The sequence below is a fragment of the Euprymna scolopes genome, chromosome 43, assembly GCF_053919585.1.
Source record: "Euprymna scolopes isolate OS-2025 chromosome 43, ASM5391958v1, whole genome shotgun sequence".
In the NCBI taxonomy this organism is placed as follows: Eukaryota; Metazoa; Mollusca; class Cephalopoda; order Sepiida; family Sepiolidae; genus Euprymna; species Euprymna scolopes.
Window position 1 is genome coordinate 6,923,674 of NC_136524.1, and position 21,409 is coordinate 6,945,082.

Consider the following 21,409-nt stretch of genomic DNA (forward strand, 5'->3'; position numbering starts at 1 on the left):
CCGAGCTAATTGCCATAATACTTGCGGGCCCTGATTACATTAGCAATACGTCCACTAGTAAACAACGAGGCTGATATGTGTATGTGTTTGCGCAAAAAATAAAATCCAGTTCGCTCATGATTTTGACTGAGAACAGAATAAATGTCAATTCGAAGAGGTTATGGTTAGGGTTAACCCTAACCCTAACCCTAACCCTAACCTGCTGAGCAATAGATTTGAACGATCAAGGCAAGAGTTGTTTGAGTAATCGTTTGTTTTGGTTGGAGATTTATTTTCAATTGTTTATAAAGATCTTTCCGCACAAAACAGGAAAACCCGGTTCGCTTTTAGATTTCGATTGAAAGAATTATTTTTAAATTATTTATAAAAGATTTGTCCTCGTGCAAAAAGGGGGGGGCAGCGATGTAATTTCGAGTGATGATAAAAAGAAAATGTCAACTCAGAGAGAGTTGACATTTTACCCGTTGTGATGAGATCATATTTGGCCTTGGAAAAGCTTGAGTCAGGCCAATGGTCTGTTGACCAATAGTCTTTCAGCGTGAATCAATACAGCATGAGTTGATTAGTCGATTGAGGAGGAGATCACACCCCTGCCCGACCACATTTTCAGAATAAGTAGCAGTGATAAGTAGCTGATTTTCGACAATTATGTACAGTTATACCCGAGTTCTGTAAGAGTTTCGTCAGGGTCCCAGTAGAGTCTCCCATCAGAGTTCCGCCAATGTTCTGTTTCAAAGACGGTTGAAGTAAGTTGCAAAGTTTAGACAGCAAAGCAAACCAGTTCAATAGAGGAGTTATAGATGAGAGAATCTCTAAGAAGTGCGGAGATCCATAAAAAACCCTTGGAATAAAATTAATTTAGCAACTTAGTAATCCTAGACAAAAAACTATCAACTCCAACCAGCAAGATACTCCTCGAAATTGAGAGAAAGAAAAGAAAGAGGAAAAGAAAGACTCATTGAAGTATTTATTTATTTGCGTACTCTTATCCTCATCTTCACAGTTGCTGTTGTTTCATCACGTTTCGACTAACTCATTCTCTGGCCTTCTTCAGGTGATCAACCGCGACGGGATAGGAATGCGGAGTCTTGTAACAGTATATACCCTGTAATTACTGCCTTCCATAGTTGTTGTTGTCTAACCACGTTTTGGCCAACTAAGTCTCTGGCCTACTTTGGGAAGTATTGAAACCGCTTTCTTCAAACAATGCTTACCTGGGACAGTAGTGACTCAACGCTTCTATCCTCTGCATTACGCTGCAAATAAATAAATACATACACATAATCTCAAAAGATTCTAATGTTGTTGTGGATGATGATGATAATGATGATAGTAGTAGTAGTAGTAGTAGTAGTAGTAGTAGTAGTAGTAGTAGTAGTAGTAGTAGAAGCTACAAGAACGACAACAACAACAATAATAACAATAACAACAACAATAATAATAACAATAATAACAATAATAATAGCAATAATAATAATAACAAAAATAATAACAACAACAATAATGATAACAATAATAATAATAACAATAATAATAACAATAATAATAATAACAATAATAATAATAACAACAATAATAATAATAATGATAACAATAATAATAATAACAATAATAATAATAATCATAATAATAATGATAACAATAGTAATAATAACAATAATAATAATAACAGTAATAATGATAATGATAATAATAATGACAATAATGATAATACCAATAATGATAATAACAATAATAATAACAATACTAATAATAATGATAACAATAATAATGATAATAATAACAATAATAATAATAATGATAATAATAATAACAATAATAATAATAACAATAATACTAATAACAATAATAATAACAACAATAATAATAACAATAATAATAATAATAATAATGACAATAATAATAATAACAATAATAATAATAACAATAATAATAATGATAACAATAATAATAATAACAATAATAATAATAATGATAATAATAATAACAATAATGATAATAACAATAATAATAATAATAACAATAATAATAATAATAACAATAATAATAACAATGATAATAATAACAATAATAATAATGATAATAATAATAACAATAATAATAATGACAATAATACTAATAACAATAATAATAATAATAATAATAATAATAACAATAATAATAATAACAATAATAATAATAATAACAATAATAATAATAACAATAATAATAATGACAATAATAATAATAACAATAATAATAACAATAATAATAATAATGATAACAATAATAATAATAACAATAATAATAACAATGATAATAATAACAATAATAATAATAACAACAACAGTACTAATAATAATAACAATAATAACAATAATAATAACAATAATAATAATAATAACAATAATAATAATAACAATAATAATAACAATAATAATAACAATAATAATAACAACAATAATAATAACAATAATATTAATAATAATAATAATAATAATAATAACAATAATAATAGCAACAAGAACAATAATAATAATAATAATAATAATAATAATAATAATAATAATAATAATAATAATGTCAGAAATTGGAATCAGAGGAATAACTGCAAAAATACAACGACTAACGATAATGAAAACGACTGAAATATTAAGGAAACCCCTTGAATGCGGAGAATAATACAAGACAATATAACGAATAAGCGTTACAGGGAATGAAGAAAATCGAAGCTGCATACTTACAAGTTCTACACCCCCATCATGCATCCCCCCCAGCGTTTCATCACCGTTTCCCCCCCCAATGAAAAAGTTATACCAAAAGGCCGAGAAGGGCCAAGAAGGACTGAAAGACCGAGGAGCGAGCTCTAACCAGACCTCGGCTGGACACGCGCAAAGAGAACTGGGACCTTGGGGAGGCTGAGTGCCACTCAAATTCCAGTATAAATCAATGGCCACTACCAGCGAGAAATCAATGGTAAGCGGCTGTTGCGATGATGCAAATTCATTTGCAAATGCTATCGAAGGAGGTGGAGAGAGCTGGACGTCTGGGGAGACTTGTTGTCACTCAGCTTCCAGAGAACACCACAGATTTCCAATCAGACCGTTTGTTGACTTGTGTGAAAGCTCCATGTGAGCCAATAATAATAATAATAATAATAATAATAATAATAATAATAATAATAATAGCAGGTCTTGTGAAAATCCACAGGGGACTCATTATAGATGTTGCCATTCTGTAGATGTTCAGCGTAAATGGAAACGCTTTGATATTATTGTAGCTCTTTTGTCAAACCTGCAAAGTATGTATCTACGCTAGCTAATCTAAGCGGACACCCGGCGTAAAATACTCTTAAATGTAATATCTTAATTCTTGCGTATTCTGTATATATTATTATAGAGTTAATGTACTACAGATTTTTATATATTATAAAGTTGCGATTTCAAAATAAAAAGATATATTCATATGAATTGGGTCCCTTAGCTTGAATCGAAACTGAAATCAAAATTTATTAATATATATATATATGTTGAACGATAATTGTCCACACATTTTCGAGGAAAAAAGAAAGAGAAAAAAAGGAATATCATTGAAGTTTGTTCAATGATATTGTAAGCACATTTATATAATTTTTTACTCATTTTTTCACTATCGTTTGAAGTGTACACTAGCCCGCATTATTAACATTGTTTTCAAATATATCCGCTGGAATTGCAAACCTCCGCTCGTGTTGTGTTCTCCATTGTTACGGACGTTGCTAACGTGGAATGATGCTTTTGGTCTTTTTGCAACTGGCCACTTTTAACGACATATCGGCCCTTTGAGAAAATCTGCTGTATTTTTACGCCAAGGCAGTTATATATATATATATATATATATATATATATATATATATATATATATAATTTTTCATTCATATATACGCATATACTTATGTGCATACACGCATGCACACACACACACACACATATATATATATATATAATATTTTCCCATAGAACAAGACAACCAAATATAAAATGGGAATATTATTTTGTGTATTTTCTTATGCGTTGCAATTGTTTCGTAACTATTGAGACAATTTTAAATATTATATTATTCAAAAATATTCCAACCATAGCTACCCATCAGACTGTAAAATACACTCTTTTTATACATATATGACTACATTCAAAAATGTCTCCATCCGAAGAGATTAAACAGTTGTACCAACCTTAACACCGTACATCCATTTTTGTTTTTTAATTTTTCTGTTACCTTAGGATCTATCGGTTTCACACTTTTGTATTTCTACTTTTTAAATGATATCCCCCCTCCAAACTTTACATTTTAATATTGATTTTGTGCATGTATTTTTCATTTTTATAATTATTTTCTTCCCAATTTATTTATTTAATTGATTTATTTCCCCAAAATACTAAACTACATCTTAAAATTCTAGTTTTTATTCGAATTGTTCATTCATTCTTTCTTAATCCGCTATATTTTCGTATCTATTTTATTTACTTTTTACGATCAATACGTTAATTTGTTATTTATTTTATTTACTATAAATTTAAATACATACAGTCACTAATGTTTCATTCTTTCTGGAATCTTCAGTGCAGGGGGTCACGGTTGACATCAGTCGATAGATTCGAATCCGACAACACGAGCCATCTCTGGCTCGATTAGCAAAGCCCGTATCCAATCGGCTACCATTAATCGCGAGAAATAACGTTGAATGTAACCATTTTATTTTTAAATGTTATTTACGTCAGTCACACAGTGATCCAATCGTTATACGATGATCTATGCATAAAAGCTAAATTGACCGACTTAATTCAACTGAAAGTGCTCAACGATAAGAAACGAGTTTCTTAAAGGGGCTTACATAATTATTTTTTACATGTGTGTGTGTGTGTGTGTGTGTGTGTGTGTGTGTGTGTGTGTGTGTGTGTGTGTGTGTGTGTGTGTGTGTGTGTGTGTGTGTGTGTGTGTGTGTGTGTGTAAAAAATATATATATATACATATATGTAAAAAATAATTATGTCAGCCCCTTTAAGAAACATAATTATTTTTTTACACCCACATATGTGTGTGTGGGGGGGGTGAAAAAATCATTCTGTCAGCCCCTTTAAAAAACATCAGGGATCTACGTTCTAACCTTCCAGAGGTTGAAACCCAATTACAGGAGACGAAACCTGACATATTCTTCCTAAGCGAAACTGGTGTAGGGCCGACCACTTTCCGAGACGAGTTCATAATTAAAAGATACTATAACTTAACATCTAAATCTGACCCCCAAGATCGCCATGAGCATGGAATATGTGCATACATTAAGGATGGCTTTCCGTGTGTAAGGGATATCTCCAGAGAAGACCCTAAATTGCCTTATATATGCTTCCGGGTTGCACTTGCTTACACCACCGCAGTATGCCTTATATTTAAAATTCAGGTGATAAGTCATCTCCCTCTCAGTACAGACCAATAAGTTTCCTGTGTGTCATAAGCAAGTTGCTGGAATCCATATTAAATAGAGAAGTAGTCAACCACCTCAGCAGAAATAACCTTCTTAGTGACATGCAATATGGTTTCCATTCTGCAAGATCTACAGCAGATGCTCTAACGATTATATCTCATAGGATTAGTGAATCTCTCGACAAAGGCTTCATTTCTAGGGCAATTGCTCTTGACATATCAAAAGCCTTCGACAAGGTATGGCATAAAGGCCTACTTCACAAGATTTCCAGCTACGGTATAACTGGAAGTGTTTTCTCAATCATTAAATCATTTCTCTCTGATAGGCTGAGTGGTTGATCGGCAGAAATTAGAGGCCCAGAGTATTAATGCTGGAGTCCCTCAGGGGTCCATCCTAGGCCCAACTCTCTTCCAGATCTACATCAATGATCTCCCAAAACACATACTTAAATCATTCATTGACATCTATACTGATGACACGACCATCTATGGCAACACATCTAAGGCCGTAAATGACAAAGTTCTCTCTGATTCTCTCTCCTCTGGTCTCGAGCGCACGGGGAAAGAGGTGGCTGGTTACTTTTAATGCATCCAAAACCAAACTCCTATCTTTACATCATCAACGCTCTGATCCCCAGCTGGCATCAATTGAAATGGATGGCTCTCGTCTAGGGGAAGCTCCATGTTTTGATAAGCTTCTGGAATTGACCTTTACTCCTGATCTGAAATGGAACTACTGACTACAACTTGGATGTCTTCAAGTCCAACATAAACAAATTCCTGATGAACCGCCCTCCTTAAGTAAGACACTCTATCAAATCTCCAATAATAACAATTACTACTATATTATCCCATTGATTACTGTACACGCAATAACCCTTATCCCCGAGTGGTTTCCGGGCCTTGATAAGTGGTGACTTCCATGTAAAAAAAAAAAATATATATATATATATATATATATAGAGAGAGAGAGAGAGAGAGAGAGAGAGAGTTGTTTCAGTTATAGCAAATAGAGATTAAAAGATCATTTATATCTATGTATATAATCTATACGGGGTGTCCCCAAAATATGTATGCACACTCCTAAACTGTCTTTGCACTTCAAAAACGTTTTCATACTTCCAGTAGCATTTTAGAATGATTTTTTTTTCTTCAAAGTTTAGCCTGGCTATCATCATTAAGATCGATGAGTTTAATCTGCATCTGGTTTTAAAATATTTAAAGTGTGTATACGTCTTTTGGGAACACCCTGTATAACTATATATATATATATATATATATATATATATATATATATATATATATATATATATATATATATATATATATTAGTCTTCGCGCGAAAGAGCAGGACACAAAATGTTTTAAAATAATAATAATAATAATAATAATAATAATAATAATAATAATAATAATAATAATAATAATAATAATAATAACAAAGACTTTCGCTGGCGAGGACTACTATTGACCGTAACCAGTTATACAGTCCTTTAAAAAATTTCATCTCTGTTTTTCTCGTTATGTATTGAATATTTGTTAATGAAATCTATCTGAAATATGCTCCTTATTATATTTTAAAGATTTTCTATTCTGAAAGAAGTTTTAAAAAATTTAATATAAAAAAGTTATTTTTAAGTCTTGTTTTAAAAAATTCAGATTTTCTTATTATTCAGGCCTCTATTACAAAGAGGGCGTTACAAAAAATGAGTTGTGGTGTGAGGAGAAATACAAACTGAAAAAAGAGAATATTCAGACCTATAATAATACAAAGAGGGGGTCGCAAAAATGAGTTATGGTGTGAGGAGAAATACAAAGTGAAACAGAGAGAATATTCAGATGTATAAAAATACAAAGAAGGGGTTGCAGAAATGAGTTATGGTGTGAGGAGAAATACAAACTGAAACAGAGAGAATATTCAAATGTATAAAAATACAAAGAGGGGGTTGCAAAAATGAGTTTGGGTGTGAGGAGAAATACAAACTGAAATAGAGAAGGAGAGTTTTAAAATATAATCTTAAAAAGATAAGATGCAAGTTAGAAAAGCATTTCATCCCAGGCATGAAAATTGTTAAACAAAATGTTTTTACTATAGGCTTTAAAAATAAAGGTACAAGATCCAATTTGAAATTTATTTATCCTCAAAGTGCACTTTTATAAATTTTACAAAGTAAGGTATAAAAATTTAATTTAAATTGAATCAAAAATTACCTTGGATTTATTTTAGGTAATGTACATTTTGTTGCAATTTAAACACATTATCTTTCATCTAGTAATAAATGATATAGATATAAAGTTTTCAATGATTTCTTTTAAAAAGTGCAACAGAATGTACCTTTATTTTTAAAGCCTATAGTAAAAACATTTTGTTTAACAATTTTCATGCCTTAGATGAAATGCTTTTCTAACGTGTAATATTTTTACTCTGATTGATTTAAAGCAACCTTGTAATCTTCCAAAGGCGTCTGATGCCTTGCTGATTCTCTGTCTTATTTTTGCATCAAGAGTGCCATCATTTGATAAGGTAGACAATTTTTTTACGACTTCAAGGCGCTTTCCATAGACGAAGATAATAGGTTCCACATACAGATCATCAGGAGCGAGAGTAGACATGGCCTTATTTTTCTTAATGTCAGTGCGAAGCAGGTACAAGCATTCGTGAAGTTCGATTACAACTGTGATATTTTAACTCTGATCGATTCAAAGTAAACATGTTTTATTTTTATTTTTATTTCTCATGATTTAGTATTTGGCAATATGAATCTTTTTTTTTTTTTTTTTTGATAATTCAATAAAATAAACATTTTTTTTTTTTTTAGGGGTGAGTTCCTTGTGTGTTCCTATCTAATACGTGTTTTATTTTATTCAAATATATTCTTCCTTTTTTTTCTAGATGGGATGATCGGTCCACCTCCTATGGGTTTACCACACCAAGGTATGTCATCAACTGTCATTGAGTTTTTAGAACAAACATGTATATATATATAATAAATATATATAATAATAATATATAATATATATAATAATAATATATAATATATATAATAACTGATATAAATATAGTAACATGTTTCATCTTATTTCTGTCAATTTTCTGTTATTATGATTTGATCCGCTTGACTTTCTTCATGCAATGACATAGATTAAGTTCTTGAAGAAGCAAATGGAAAGTTATGTCTTGCACATAACGGGTTGAGCGCTCCAACAACCTTGTTCTAGAGTGGTGCCGATACAATGTTAATTTTGCTTGGCCATTCAAACGAGATATGAACATAAGGTCACTGAATGTAAAAACAAAATAACGAACGGATTTAAAGTCGAATCATCGTTATGTGTGCGTTAGGGTTAAACACTTTAACTGGTCTTCGTGAAAGATTTGAGGTTGAAATCTATACCTTATCGGTTTCAGTAGATTGACGAATATCGAAAGTAAATAAAAAAATGATTACTTTCGTTCCTTCCAATTCAATTTGTGTAAATTTTTAACGCAACGCAAAAAGTCTGTAGACAACAATTGTTTCTTTGATTACAATTTTTCTTTAATTACTTTGGTGTAATTGTGCCAAGTCCGGGGTAATTGCGCCAACTAACTAAAAGAGCTCTTTTGGCAACCACGCATATAAAGAGCACTATTTTTTTAGTTGACGCAATTACCCCCGGATTTGGCGCAATTACTCCAAAGTAAGGTATGTTTCTTCGATTTAATGTTTTTTGGTTGAATGTTTTTCTTGATTAAATGTCTTTTAATTTAATGTTGCTTTGTTTAAATGTTTCTTTGATTCAAATGTCTGTTTGCATTTTCTTTCTTATAATTTACTATTGGACTTAAAACTTAGAATATAACAAAACATAACATGTATCTTAAGTGTCTTAATAATTACATTTACTTTTTTCTTTTTGTCAGGTAATTTTGCTAGTCTCGTCATAAAATCACAACCGAAAGGTATGCCATAATTCAAAATTAAATTTACTTAAACAAACATGAAAAAATATAATATATCATAGCATAGCACGCAGATGTGCTTGCTCCTTACTCAATGTGATACTACAACATATCTATTCTTCCACCAAAATAAGTACATTTAATTTTGCAATATATGTGTCATACTCACTAATATATAAAGTTATTTTTTGCAGGTTGCAACGTCAGACTTAATAAAAAAAAATCCATCTGTAAACCTATACTTTATTCGGACTAGCCGTTTGGGGGGGGTAGCTTTCTTTTATTCTTTTACTATTTTATTGGCTCGAATGTAATCACTCTACTTAATTTCCTTTGTAAGAATTATTATGCCCACACGGCGATTTATCAGAGACGTTTTGCGTTTAGTGCTTAATCATCATCAGAAATGCAATTTCAACATTACCTTCACATGTTTAATATATACTAATATATTCATTTCTTACTGTAATTCCAATATCACAACAGAGGGTACAATTATTTATTTGAAAAATTGCTTTTGTGTGTTCTTCCCATTAAATGCTGTTAAACCCGTTTTTTCGTGTCACTCTCGAACGTTCTTTGACTGATTTCTAAGTTCTTATAGTAAGTCAACTGTCTTTCTTATAACACATAATATCGGAACGGTTTTTGTAATAATGCAAAACTCGTACCAAAAAATACATTATGACTAAGTTTTATATTTATTTATGTAACTTATGTTATTAATGATTTCTACGTTTTATGAAGAATAGAAAATGACATGGCTGGATTTCATCGAAGCTTTACTATTAGAGGTCAAAGTGTTCACTTGTTTCATGTGTTTCCATTCACAAACAGCGTCTATCTTTTGCTTTTTTTCTACTTTTCTTCCACGTTCCTTCGACACATATTTATTCCTATATCACAACAGGAGGTACAATTATTTATTTGGAAAAGAAGCGATGTTGTTTGTTATTTTCATTAAATGCTGTAAAACCGGCTTTTCGTGACACTCTCGAACGTTCTATTACTGACTTCTAAGTTTTTCTTATAAACTGTCTTTCTTTATAACACATGCTGGGAACAATCTTTTGCAATCCCACGAAAATTCCTTTTGTATGCTTAAAACGGTATAACGCTATTCATCAAAAGGCCAGAGAAATTTTTCAAGCGAATTCGGGTGAATATATATCTTCTTTCTAATGCTCTGGAGAATAAGCACTGTTCTCTTTATTTCCTATAAGTTTGTATTTTTGTTAGTCACTCATTCAATGTTTCTGCGTTTAATGAAGAATAGAAAATAAAATGGCCGATTTTCATCCACGCTTTACGATTTTTATCTAATTAGAAGCCAAATTGTTCGTTTGTTTCGTGTTTGTTCATTCACAAACATCGTCTATCTTTTGCTTTATTTTCTACTTTTCTACTGTGGGAGGTATGTGTTATAGATTATCGCTCTGGTCTTTCTGCTATGTGTTTAGAAGTTAGGACGGGTTTGTGTATTGTAACATTACACACGTAGACCCAACACGCTGTATGCAGAGTGCGTCGCAAAGAACATAGGACAAGTGATAACTCAACTCATTTTTTTTGTAACAATGACATTTATTTCCTCATTACCCCGCCACGCGTGACTTTTCGCTACGGATGTGACGTTAACCACATCTCTAACTTTCTCTTCTTCTCGGACGCCTGTCCTCTTGAACTTCGTTTTAAACGTGCTCTCGAAGGTGTTCTCATATGAAGACAGCTTGTGCTAAAAAAAATAATAATAATAATAAACTGTAACTTGTCTTATTTGGTTATGATGTTGTTTATGCGTGAATTTAGGACGTTGGATGATGTACGCCATATTTCTGATTCTTTAGTCTATGGTGTCCAGTTCCAAAAAAAAAAAAGACGTATTGTTTTGTTGATTTTGTCAAAAACCTTTTCTGAGTCATAGCTTTTCTTAGGCATAATAGAGGTCCTTAATTAGGTTTGTTTTTAAAACACGTTCCTAATCTTTCGCTGGAACATAGTTTCGGCTGTAGATAATGTAGATAATGATGATGGTGTGTTAGGGTAAGGTGTGATTCTATACCTTTAGAAACTGTTGCCGTTTCTATAGGTGTGCTGCATGTTTTGTTAAGTGCTCGTTTTAATGTGTCGACGAAGTACTCCGCTTGCCAGTTCGATACTGAGGAGTCTTTACATAATTATTTTGGAAAGTCTCACAGAACTACTTGAAGTCCGTGAACGTAAATTAATCCTGTTGTCACTTCTTAAGAACTAGACAATTCTAAACCCGGCAAAATAAGTTATTAATAATTAGTATTTGTAGCTGATGTCTTACATCTAAGTATTTCTGATCATTAGGTAACACCAATCCTCCGTCGATATCTATATGAATTCTGGATAAGGGTTGGTCTGTTTAGCGTCATGGCTTAAAAATAATTAGGAGTACCTTTGCCGTCAAAACACAACCTTTACATGAGTCTAACATGTTTTTGGCGTCTTTATCGGCCAGTATACGTAACTACGCATGAGAATATTTATTCTGTTTATTCTCGTTTTTTTCTTCTTCTTTTCATTCGGTATGACGATTCTCTCGCCGTACAGTAGGAAATCATGACACATAGATAAACTGTCCTTGGTTTGTGGTTTTCTTTTTCGTACTATGAATAAGTTCGTCTTTTTTTTTTTTTTTGCGCTTCGCTTTTAATTTCATGCGGTTAGGGTTAGGGTGTGACCGGAAAGTGTTTGATAACATTGCATATAATGATTTTGATTTCATTATTGATTGACTGTAATTTTAACAATTTCTGTTTTGCATTTGTGAATAGCAAGTGTGTCTAAGTCTAGAAAGATTTCTACTAAGATTTAATTAGGTAAGCGGCATTACAGAAAACGTTGACGTTTTTTGCATGTGACAAAAGTCTGGTATTCAACGTTAAAAAAAATCAAAGCAAAAATATGAAACGATCACAGGTAAGAATAATTTTCTTTTCGTACATATATACGAAAATTGTGGGTTTTAACTGCTTTTATAATTGAGGGGGTTCTGTGTTCATGTTTGATTGTTTTTAAGGTTGAGCATGGAAGTTTTCAATTAATTTCCTTTGCTAAGGAACAGTGGGACACAGTATCCAGTACAATCAAATACACAAATGACCTTAAACTATATCCCATTGTGAGGCCCCAGCTTGCGGGCTTTGAGGAATATAGAGCCATCCTTTAATTGACATTGCTCTGAGGTCCACTCTGACCCGGAGTGGTATTACCTGTTAGGGCCGCAACTATGGGTTAAATAGAAACTGACTTGAAAAAATATATATTCTATTAAAAATATTTTTTTCAAAATAACTGGATTCAGGAAAAGGGTTGATATGCTGTATAACAAAAACAACCAAACCAACTAATCAAATATACAAAGAACAAAATTAAGGTTTTTATAGTAAGAAAACTAAATGCATGAAAAATCAAATCTGGGACATTCTTAGATAATATTCCAAAAATAATAATATATATACATATATATATATATATATATATATATATATATATATATATATATATATATATATATATATATATATATATATATATATAGTGATGATCATATTTATTGGCACGGTAAAATAAAAGTTAAATTTTGTCTAATAAATTCTAAAAAAGGGATTAAATTAAAGAAAATAACAAAGTATATTATGTATTTTTAACTGGCCTTTCCGATGCAGCAATCGGATTTTAGAAAAAATAAATAACAAAGGAACAACAAACATAATTGCAAAAAACCCTTGTTCAAAATTATTGGCACGGCTTTGTTTTTCTTTTAGTATCAGTATAATATCAATCAATTTCCGGTTTACGTGCTTTCTGAACTTTTTTATAGCCATATTATGCTTGTTTAACGCTAATTCAGTGAATAATTTTTTTCAGATAATTTTTAGATAGCGATTTATTTAAACTATTATAAGTGACTAAATTATAATTTTCAATCGCCATGGTTAAAACTAAGGAACACAGCGAAGACGTCAGGAAGCTTGTTGTAGCATGCCATACCAATGGGGAGGGCTATGATAAGATTTCAAAGAAGCTAAACCTTCCCAAATCCACTGTTAGAGCCATAATAAACAAGTTCAAATCGCAAGGCCACGTTATGAGTTTAGAGGGTAGAGGGAGAAAAAGGATTCTTTCCCCAAGAGATGAACGGAAAATTGTTCGACAAGTAAAACAAAACCCAAGGATCTCTGTTGGGGAGATTGTTGATGAACAGAGCACCTCTGGAGTGAATGTATCTCGACATACAGTTGGTAGAGTTTTGAAGAGAGCTGGTTTAAAAGCATGTCGTCCGAGAAAGACTCCCTTATTGAAGCCTATGCACCTGAAAGCAAGGCTAGCCTTTGCAAAACGTCATATTGATAAAGATGTTGCATTCTGGAAACGTGTTCTATGGACTGACGAAACGAAAATAGAGTTATTTGGCCATAATAAAGTGTCTTATATTTACAGAAAATCTGGCGAAGCTTTCCTGCCTAAGAACACCATACCCACAGTGAAGCACGGTGGAGGCAGTTTGATATTTTGGGGATCCTTTGCTGCCTCTGGACCAGGGCGACTTGTTAAGGTCACAGGTAGCATAAAAAAGGAAGATTATGTTAAAATATTGGATGAAAACCTGAAAGACTCTGCTAAAGAGCTCTCACTTGGTCGTCGTTGGTGGTTCATGTAAGATAATGACCCAAAGCATTCGGCTAAACTGACTAAGAAATGGCTTGAGGACAATCATATTAATGTTTTGGAGTGGCCATCACAAAGCCCAGACCTTAATCCAATTGAAAATTTATGGAGAACATTAAAATTGAGGGTAATGCAAAGGAAGCCTAAGAATCTTATTCAATTGGAGGATTATTGTCAGGAAGAGTGGGCTAAAATTACTACTGAAGAGTGCAACAACTTGGTTGTAAACTATGAAAAGCGACTGAGGAAGGTAATCAAGGCCAAAGGCTATACAATTGATTATTAAATAAATCGTGCCAATAATTTTGAACAAGGGTTTTTTGCAATTATGTTTGTTGTTCCTTTGTTATTTATTTTTTCTAAATTCCGATTGCTGCATCGGAAAGGCCAGTTAAAAATACATAATATACTTTGTTATTTTCTTTAATTTAATCCCTTTTTTAGAATTTATTAGACAAAATTTAACTTTTATTTTACCGTGCCAATAAATATGATCATCACTGTATATATATATGATAAATATATAAATATATGTATATATACATAAATATACATATGTATATGCATATATATATATGTATATATATGTACATATATATATGTATATGTGGTGTGTGTGTGTGTGTGTGTGTGTGTGTGTGTGTGTATGTATGTGTGTGTGTGTGTGTGTGTGTGTGTGTGTGTGTGTGTGTGTGTGTGTGTGTGTGTGTGTGTGTGTGTGTGTGTGTGTGTGTGTGTGTGTGTGGTTTGCTTGAAGCATTGTGTGGGATAGGTATGTAGTAAAGATTTAGAAGGCTGTCACAATGCGAGGAATGAAATATAGTCGGTGTTGGTAAAAGTAGACGAGAACAAGTGACGACTTACAAATCAATAAGTACATACACATATGTCTATATATACATATATTTATTCAGTTGTATTAGGTAAAATGTCTTACTTTTTATGTCTGCGACAATATACATTATTAATTTCGGAAAAAATACCCTTTTCAAATGGTGAACGTAACAGATCGATTCAAAGTATGCTAGATGGTGGAGCGGAAGTTGGATAGCTGTGTGGGGCCTCGGAGCAAATGTGAGGAGGGGAGGATTTATGTATGGTCTGGTTAGGTAATTAACATGTTTATATTTTTATTTTTATTTATTTATTTATTTGTTTGTTTGTTTGTTTTTAGTTATAACTTGTTGCTTTAGCGTGAGCTTTTTTTTATTTTGTATGCTCTCTATTTTGTTGTCTTTATTATTTTTTTTTTTTCTGCTGATATGTGGGATGCCTTGGTTTATCTAGGTCACGTAAGTCGCTAGTAGGCAGCTATTGAAGAATAAAAGTAGGGGTGGGATGTGAGAGAGGAGGGAGATGGGGTGCGAGGTGGTATGGTCCCAGTCGGCAGCTGGGTGTTTAGGTTAGTGTTGCCAGGAGTAGAAAGATAGGTGGGGAGGGGACATTGGGATGACATTCCTTGGAAGTTGTTAATTTATTTATTTTTATAAAATTATAAGTGGTAATATATATGTATATATATATACATATATGTATATATACATATATATATATATATAGAGAGAGAGAGATGTATATATATATATATGTGTATATATAATATATATACATATATATATATGTACATATATGCATATACATATATATATACATATATATATGCATATATATGTACATATATATATGTATATATATACGTATATATATGTATATATATGTACATATATGTACATATATATATATATATATATATATATATATATTTTGTGTACAGAAAGTTGTTAGTTGAGACAGGTCATTGGTACCGTCGGTTTCAAGCCCGATAATAAGGCCCGTTTAAGGTATCCTTATCGAGCTCTCTTCAGCCAATATTCGTCTCTAGACGAATATTGGCTGAAGAGAGCTCGATAAGGATACCTTAAACGGGCCTTATTATCGGGCTTGAAACCGACGGTACCAATGACCTGTCTCAACTAACAACTTTCTGTACACAAAATATAAATACGCTCTTAAAATTTGGATTTTCCTTTAAATGAGCACTCTGCTGGAATTCTTTTTCCAAAAAAACTAATCATATATATATATATATATATATATATATATATATATATATATATATATATATATATATATATATATATACACGTGGTCTTGTTGTTGATTTTTTAAACGACCGGTGTTTTTCTTAGAAAGTCGCCCATTTTTTATTTTGGACGTATTTTTTTATTTATTCATTATTTAAAAAAAAAAAGTAATCTAAAGTTTTGCAAAACAGCCAGGACGGTGACTGGGTCTAAAAACTCTTTTGCAAGTGAATTAATAACATATATATATATATATATATATATTCGTTCAATATAATATTAGTTATTAATTCACTTGCAAAAGACTTTTTAGACCCAGTCACCGTCCTGGCTGTTTTGCAAAACTTTAGCATAATAGGTTTATTTCTTTTATTAATATTTATTTTTATTATTTATCCTTAAAGCTGTTTAGTCGTCCGATTCTATGGTACCGACTTTCTGAATGATTCGTTGCTAGCGTTTTTGGAACATTATCTGCTCATTCTAATACTTCATCGCTAATTCGATCCTGTTGGGGTGGGTCCTTTGAACACCACGCTGTTAGTTAGTATTTTAAATTCGACTTTTCAACGTGTGTTCTCGAATCCTTGTCGCCAGTTGTTGTGAGGGACACTGGGGTACTTAAAATTCAATTTTCTGTCATGAGTTCTCGAAACCTCATCGCCAGTTGTTGTGGTCCTAGGAAAAAGTCATAAAGAAAGGCGCGAACAGCAGCTTTCGAAAGAAATAATATATTGTACAAGGAAGTGAGTACAGAGAAACGTTATCGGTATTTTCGAGTGTTAAATTGGACAGTCTGTAGTTTCGCATTAGATCGCAATGTTTCTCCACGACAGTATTAATACTCGGAGGAGGGGGAAGTTATAATGGTTAGAAGAGTCCATTATGAATTAAACGGGAAAGTCCCCATGACATTATTAAAATTATATCAAAATTTAACAAGAATTTCTTTTAAATATCTTAATTTTAGAAATATATGTATTTTTCTTTTTGCTAGGTTTCATGGTCCGTAGATTTGCAAAACCACCACAGAAAGGTATGTCATTAGATGGAATTTTAATAATCATATTTTTCCCACACAAAATAAACGAATCTAATATATAAACAATGAAGCTGTCGAAAATCATGTGCAAATAAGAAGCAACGGTATATTTGCATATCGGTTTAAAGTGTCTCAAATCACGCGAATTTAACAACAATATTGTCTAAATGTTGTTAATATTAACCGCCTCAGTCAGGAGCACAATCAACACGGGGTTTTAAAAGCATTTATGAAAATTGCTTACATGCAATTCTGTTTATTTCTTACCTCAAGATGGACAAAAAGGAAAACATAAAGGTGTCGACCTGATTTTAGTAATTATGAAGTGATTTCTTCCTGGAAGTCAGAGAGAGTTGCAACCTTGGTTGAAGTGAGTGTCCGTAATGATGAAGGTTCTGAACAGAGTTGAAAAGGGAGAAACAGACCAAATATCAAGGTCTCATGTATGATATGAAAAGAAACTGGAATCTTAGGGAGATATCAATCATACCAGTTATCATAGGTACCACAGGACTTATGAAGAAGAACCTGAAGTCCTACCTAACTAATATCCCTGGTGCACCAAGTGCAAAAGACATCCAGACAATTGCACTTAAGGGAACAACGAGGATACTAAAAAGAGCTCTTGGTTGGTTTCAATAAAAAGCAGGGCAATGTTGGTAGCTGCTTTGGCTGCCCCGTAGCCAGCGTTATAATCTTCAAAGGAAGAAAATTAAAAAAAAAAAAAGATATAGAAAGGAAAATGATCGTCGAGATGTTAAAATAGAAATAGCTACCTATTAGATAAATAGATAAATGACAAAAAATTAAAATCTTTATATCATTTTAAGATGGCAGCCGTAAAACGTTTATTATTAATGGATCACAGGAGCAATTATTATCTATCTATCTATCTATCTATCTATAAATAAATAAAACTGTAGATGTATGTGTGTAAATATTTAACTGATAAACTCTTAAACTACTGGTCACAAAACACTGAAATTAACAAGAAATAGTAATCATACACCAAGGATGGTTTATAACGAGTAAAATCTTTGTATTAGTTGATGTTTGAGTTGCTGAATAACGCTTATAGACATATATCGGCAAGTCGAAATGCGAAATGTTCATGTCAACTGACCGAAATATTTTTCCTTCTTTCTGCATAATATACAATTTTATACAATTTCTATATAATAAGAATACATTATAGAGAAAATAGGGAATACTTGATTCTAATACATTGATTAGTGGAAATATAATTATTGAAACAACCCTAATAAACAAACCAGATAACTATTGAATTGAATATAATTAAGTCAGAACATTAATGAATAAAACTCATAAGTATAGATTAATTTATATTGAAAATGTTTTAATAGAATAATATTTATAGAAATGTAACATTTTGGTTTAATCATCAAATGTTATTACCATGAATAAATCAATCGATTAGGTAATTAGTTTCGTATAACATAAATATAAATGCATACATAAAATTCATTTCTTCGCATGTGTTAATATTTAGACTTTATTATATTTCTAGCAATAACAGCATCAGTAAAGTACGTGGCTAAAACGCTAAATAGTTTGGTTTCGATTCTAGCTGATGGCACCAAGTTATTTTTTTTAAACCTTTGCCATCATATCTTTGTATTAATAAATGCGGATATCCACATGATTTTAAATATATGTAAACGTATTTTACGGCAAGTGAAATCAAAACATTTATTAACAGGCTTGGAAAATGAAACTTATTTTTAATTTCTTAGTCTTTTAAGACGATAAATAGTTTCTGTCAATTATTCTTTTGCTGGAATCACTCACGAACGAAAACAAAATTCAATGAAAAAAATCATACTTTTCTTAAGTAAATCTACCACGACAGGGGACAAATTCTAAGTTCAGAAAAGTTTACGTGGGCTGATGTCAGGCTCCTGCGTTTCTTTTCTTCTTTCTTCTTTTTTTTCCAAGTAATACGTAAATATTGCTCGAGATTCTGAAATTGGAAATATTATAGTCTAGCCTAACTTTAATAATGTCGTTTTTTTCTTTAAATAAGATTATTAAACCTGTCCCCTTTATATAATTTTCCTTTACTTTAAATAACTTCTCTCTTTTTCTATAAATAATTCCTCCTTTTCTTTTTTATAAAGAAATAAGACGATATATCTTTTCTGTTTATTCATTCATCCATTAGATAAACAAATATTAATTTCAAACCAAAATACTAAAGTTGCGAATGCGTGTATTATGTTTTTTAGACAGTTTTCTTTACGCATTTACTGAATTCAAATATTTTAAAGAAAATCATGACAACATAGCATAGAGGTTTATTTTAATACAAAATAGAAATTTTCGTAACTAATAAAAAATAAATAATCGTTAAATTTGTAGAAAACAAATATTAATTTCAATTACCCTTTTTTAAATAATAGGTCTCTCTGACTAAAATACAAATGTTTCGGGGGGGTTACATTCGAAATGTCGACTTTTAAAGGTTTACGGGTATGCTGAAAACGAATATTACAGTTAAATTTGGGACTGATAAGTTGGTTATCAGATATTAAAACATTTGTTATTATTTAACGTAAATGTTAATGTAATCCCTGGCAGCCATTTTATTCACAACCGAAGAATTAGTAATGCGCGTACGTAACGGCTTTCGGAATAAAAACCCCAAACTCCCCATATTAATAACAGCTTTCGGAATAAACACCCCATTTTTTCCATGGGGAGGGAGTAAAAAATATTTGCTTTGTCGTCTGCTTCAGTTACATACATGTGCATTTCTAACTACTCGTTTGTGTAAACAAAATGACTGCCAGTGATTACATTAGCTTATACGTTGGATATAGTATGTGTTCACATCTGGTAAACGACTTATCAGCCCCAAATTTAACTGTGATATATGTTTTCAACATACCCGAATACCTATAAAAGTCGTCATTTACAATCCACGAGAAATCAACCAATGAAAGGTTGACTCGAAAGCAATCATTCAAACATGAATATAAAATTTGAATTTGTTTAAAAACAATAAATTTTATAAACTTAATGTTCATCCATCCCGCGTCGGTAGAAGTGCCAAGCGACAGTTGCCAAGTCATTACAATATTGTAAGTATAATTCTATTCTTTTTACATCGTATTCCGAAATTTTCCTACGCCAGAACTTTACATTATTAATATTTAATTATGTTATTACTATTAGTTATGATATAGAATAGTAAAAGAAATAGGTTTAACAAAACGTTATAGTCTGCAATAAATGGTTTATATATCAATCAAAATGCTGCTGCCTTTAAGAACCGAACGTTTGATTCGGTCTCGAATTCTTTCTTTCCATTTAAAATGTGATATGAAAACCAGCACTTCTGCAATACTGCGTTGTAACCACGTTTTTAATTTTCAGTGCGGAGAATATTATGAGGACACATTTGATGATCAGTCTGCAGCACTTTTTTCAAACCACCTACTTTTTATTGGCATTAGTTTAATAACATTGAATAAAGATCTTCAATTGCACAAATTACCATGTGGCCAGACTGTAAATTCAGTTTGTGATCTGATAATTAAGGTTTTCCTAGATATTGCTTAAAATTTCCGCAATGTTGGATGGCTTCGTTAAAGAGCTACCTTGGCCCCTATAAATGATGCTGTTGATATAATCAATCATAATCTTTTGCAACGAGCTATCAATCCCTTCATTCTGTTATTAATGAAGATCGGGCAGTAGCATTTACTGTAGAATTCACTACAACCGCCTAGAATGCCATATCATAACCTGATATTGAAGCAATATGCTCCAATTATTTTATTAAGAAATATTGATCTATCTGTGCAACGGCACACGGTTAGCAATCAAATCTTTGAAAACTAATGTTCTGGAAGCCTTATAATAATCAAGGTGAAACTGTGTTAATTCTTCGGGTTCCCCTTATTCCATTTCAGTTGAAGCGTTTACAATCCCCAATAAAAATTAGTTTTGCCATGTTTATAAAGCTCAAGGACAAAACCTCAAAGTTTTTGGACTTAATCTTTAGACGCCTTGTTTTTTTTTTCACGGCAAGTTGTATGTTGATTGCTCACGCATGTGAAGTCCTGAAAAATAGTTGTTATAGGTCACACCCGAAATATTGTTTGTGTTCTTCAAAATTAATTCTAAAGGTACATTCATCAGTGTTCAGATATGCTTGAAACTAAATTTTAATTTTTT

The 21,409-nt window shown here is 31.6% G+C and overlaps 1 protein-coding gene across 1 annotated transcript in view; it reads left to right on the top strand.

The window, feature by feature from the left end:
- The window catches only part of LOC145268382 (collagen alpha-6(VI) chain-like), a 69,333-nt gene that overhangs the window by 25,549 nt on the left and 22,375 nt on the right, over nt 1-21,409 (top strand). Inside the window, exons 7-9 of the mRNA XM_080123939.1 lie at nt 8,333-8,374; nt 9,344-9,382; nt 17,165-17,203. Of these exons, the coding sequence (XP_079980065.1) occupies nt 8,333-8,374; nt 9,344-9,382; nt 17,165-17,203 (120 nt within the window). The remainder of the gene's footprint in view (nt 1-8,332; nt 8,375-9,343; nt 9,383-17,164; nt 17,204-21,409) is intronic.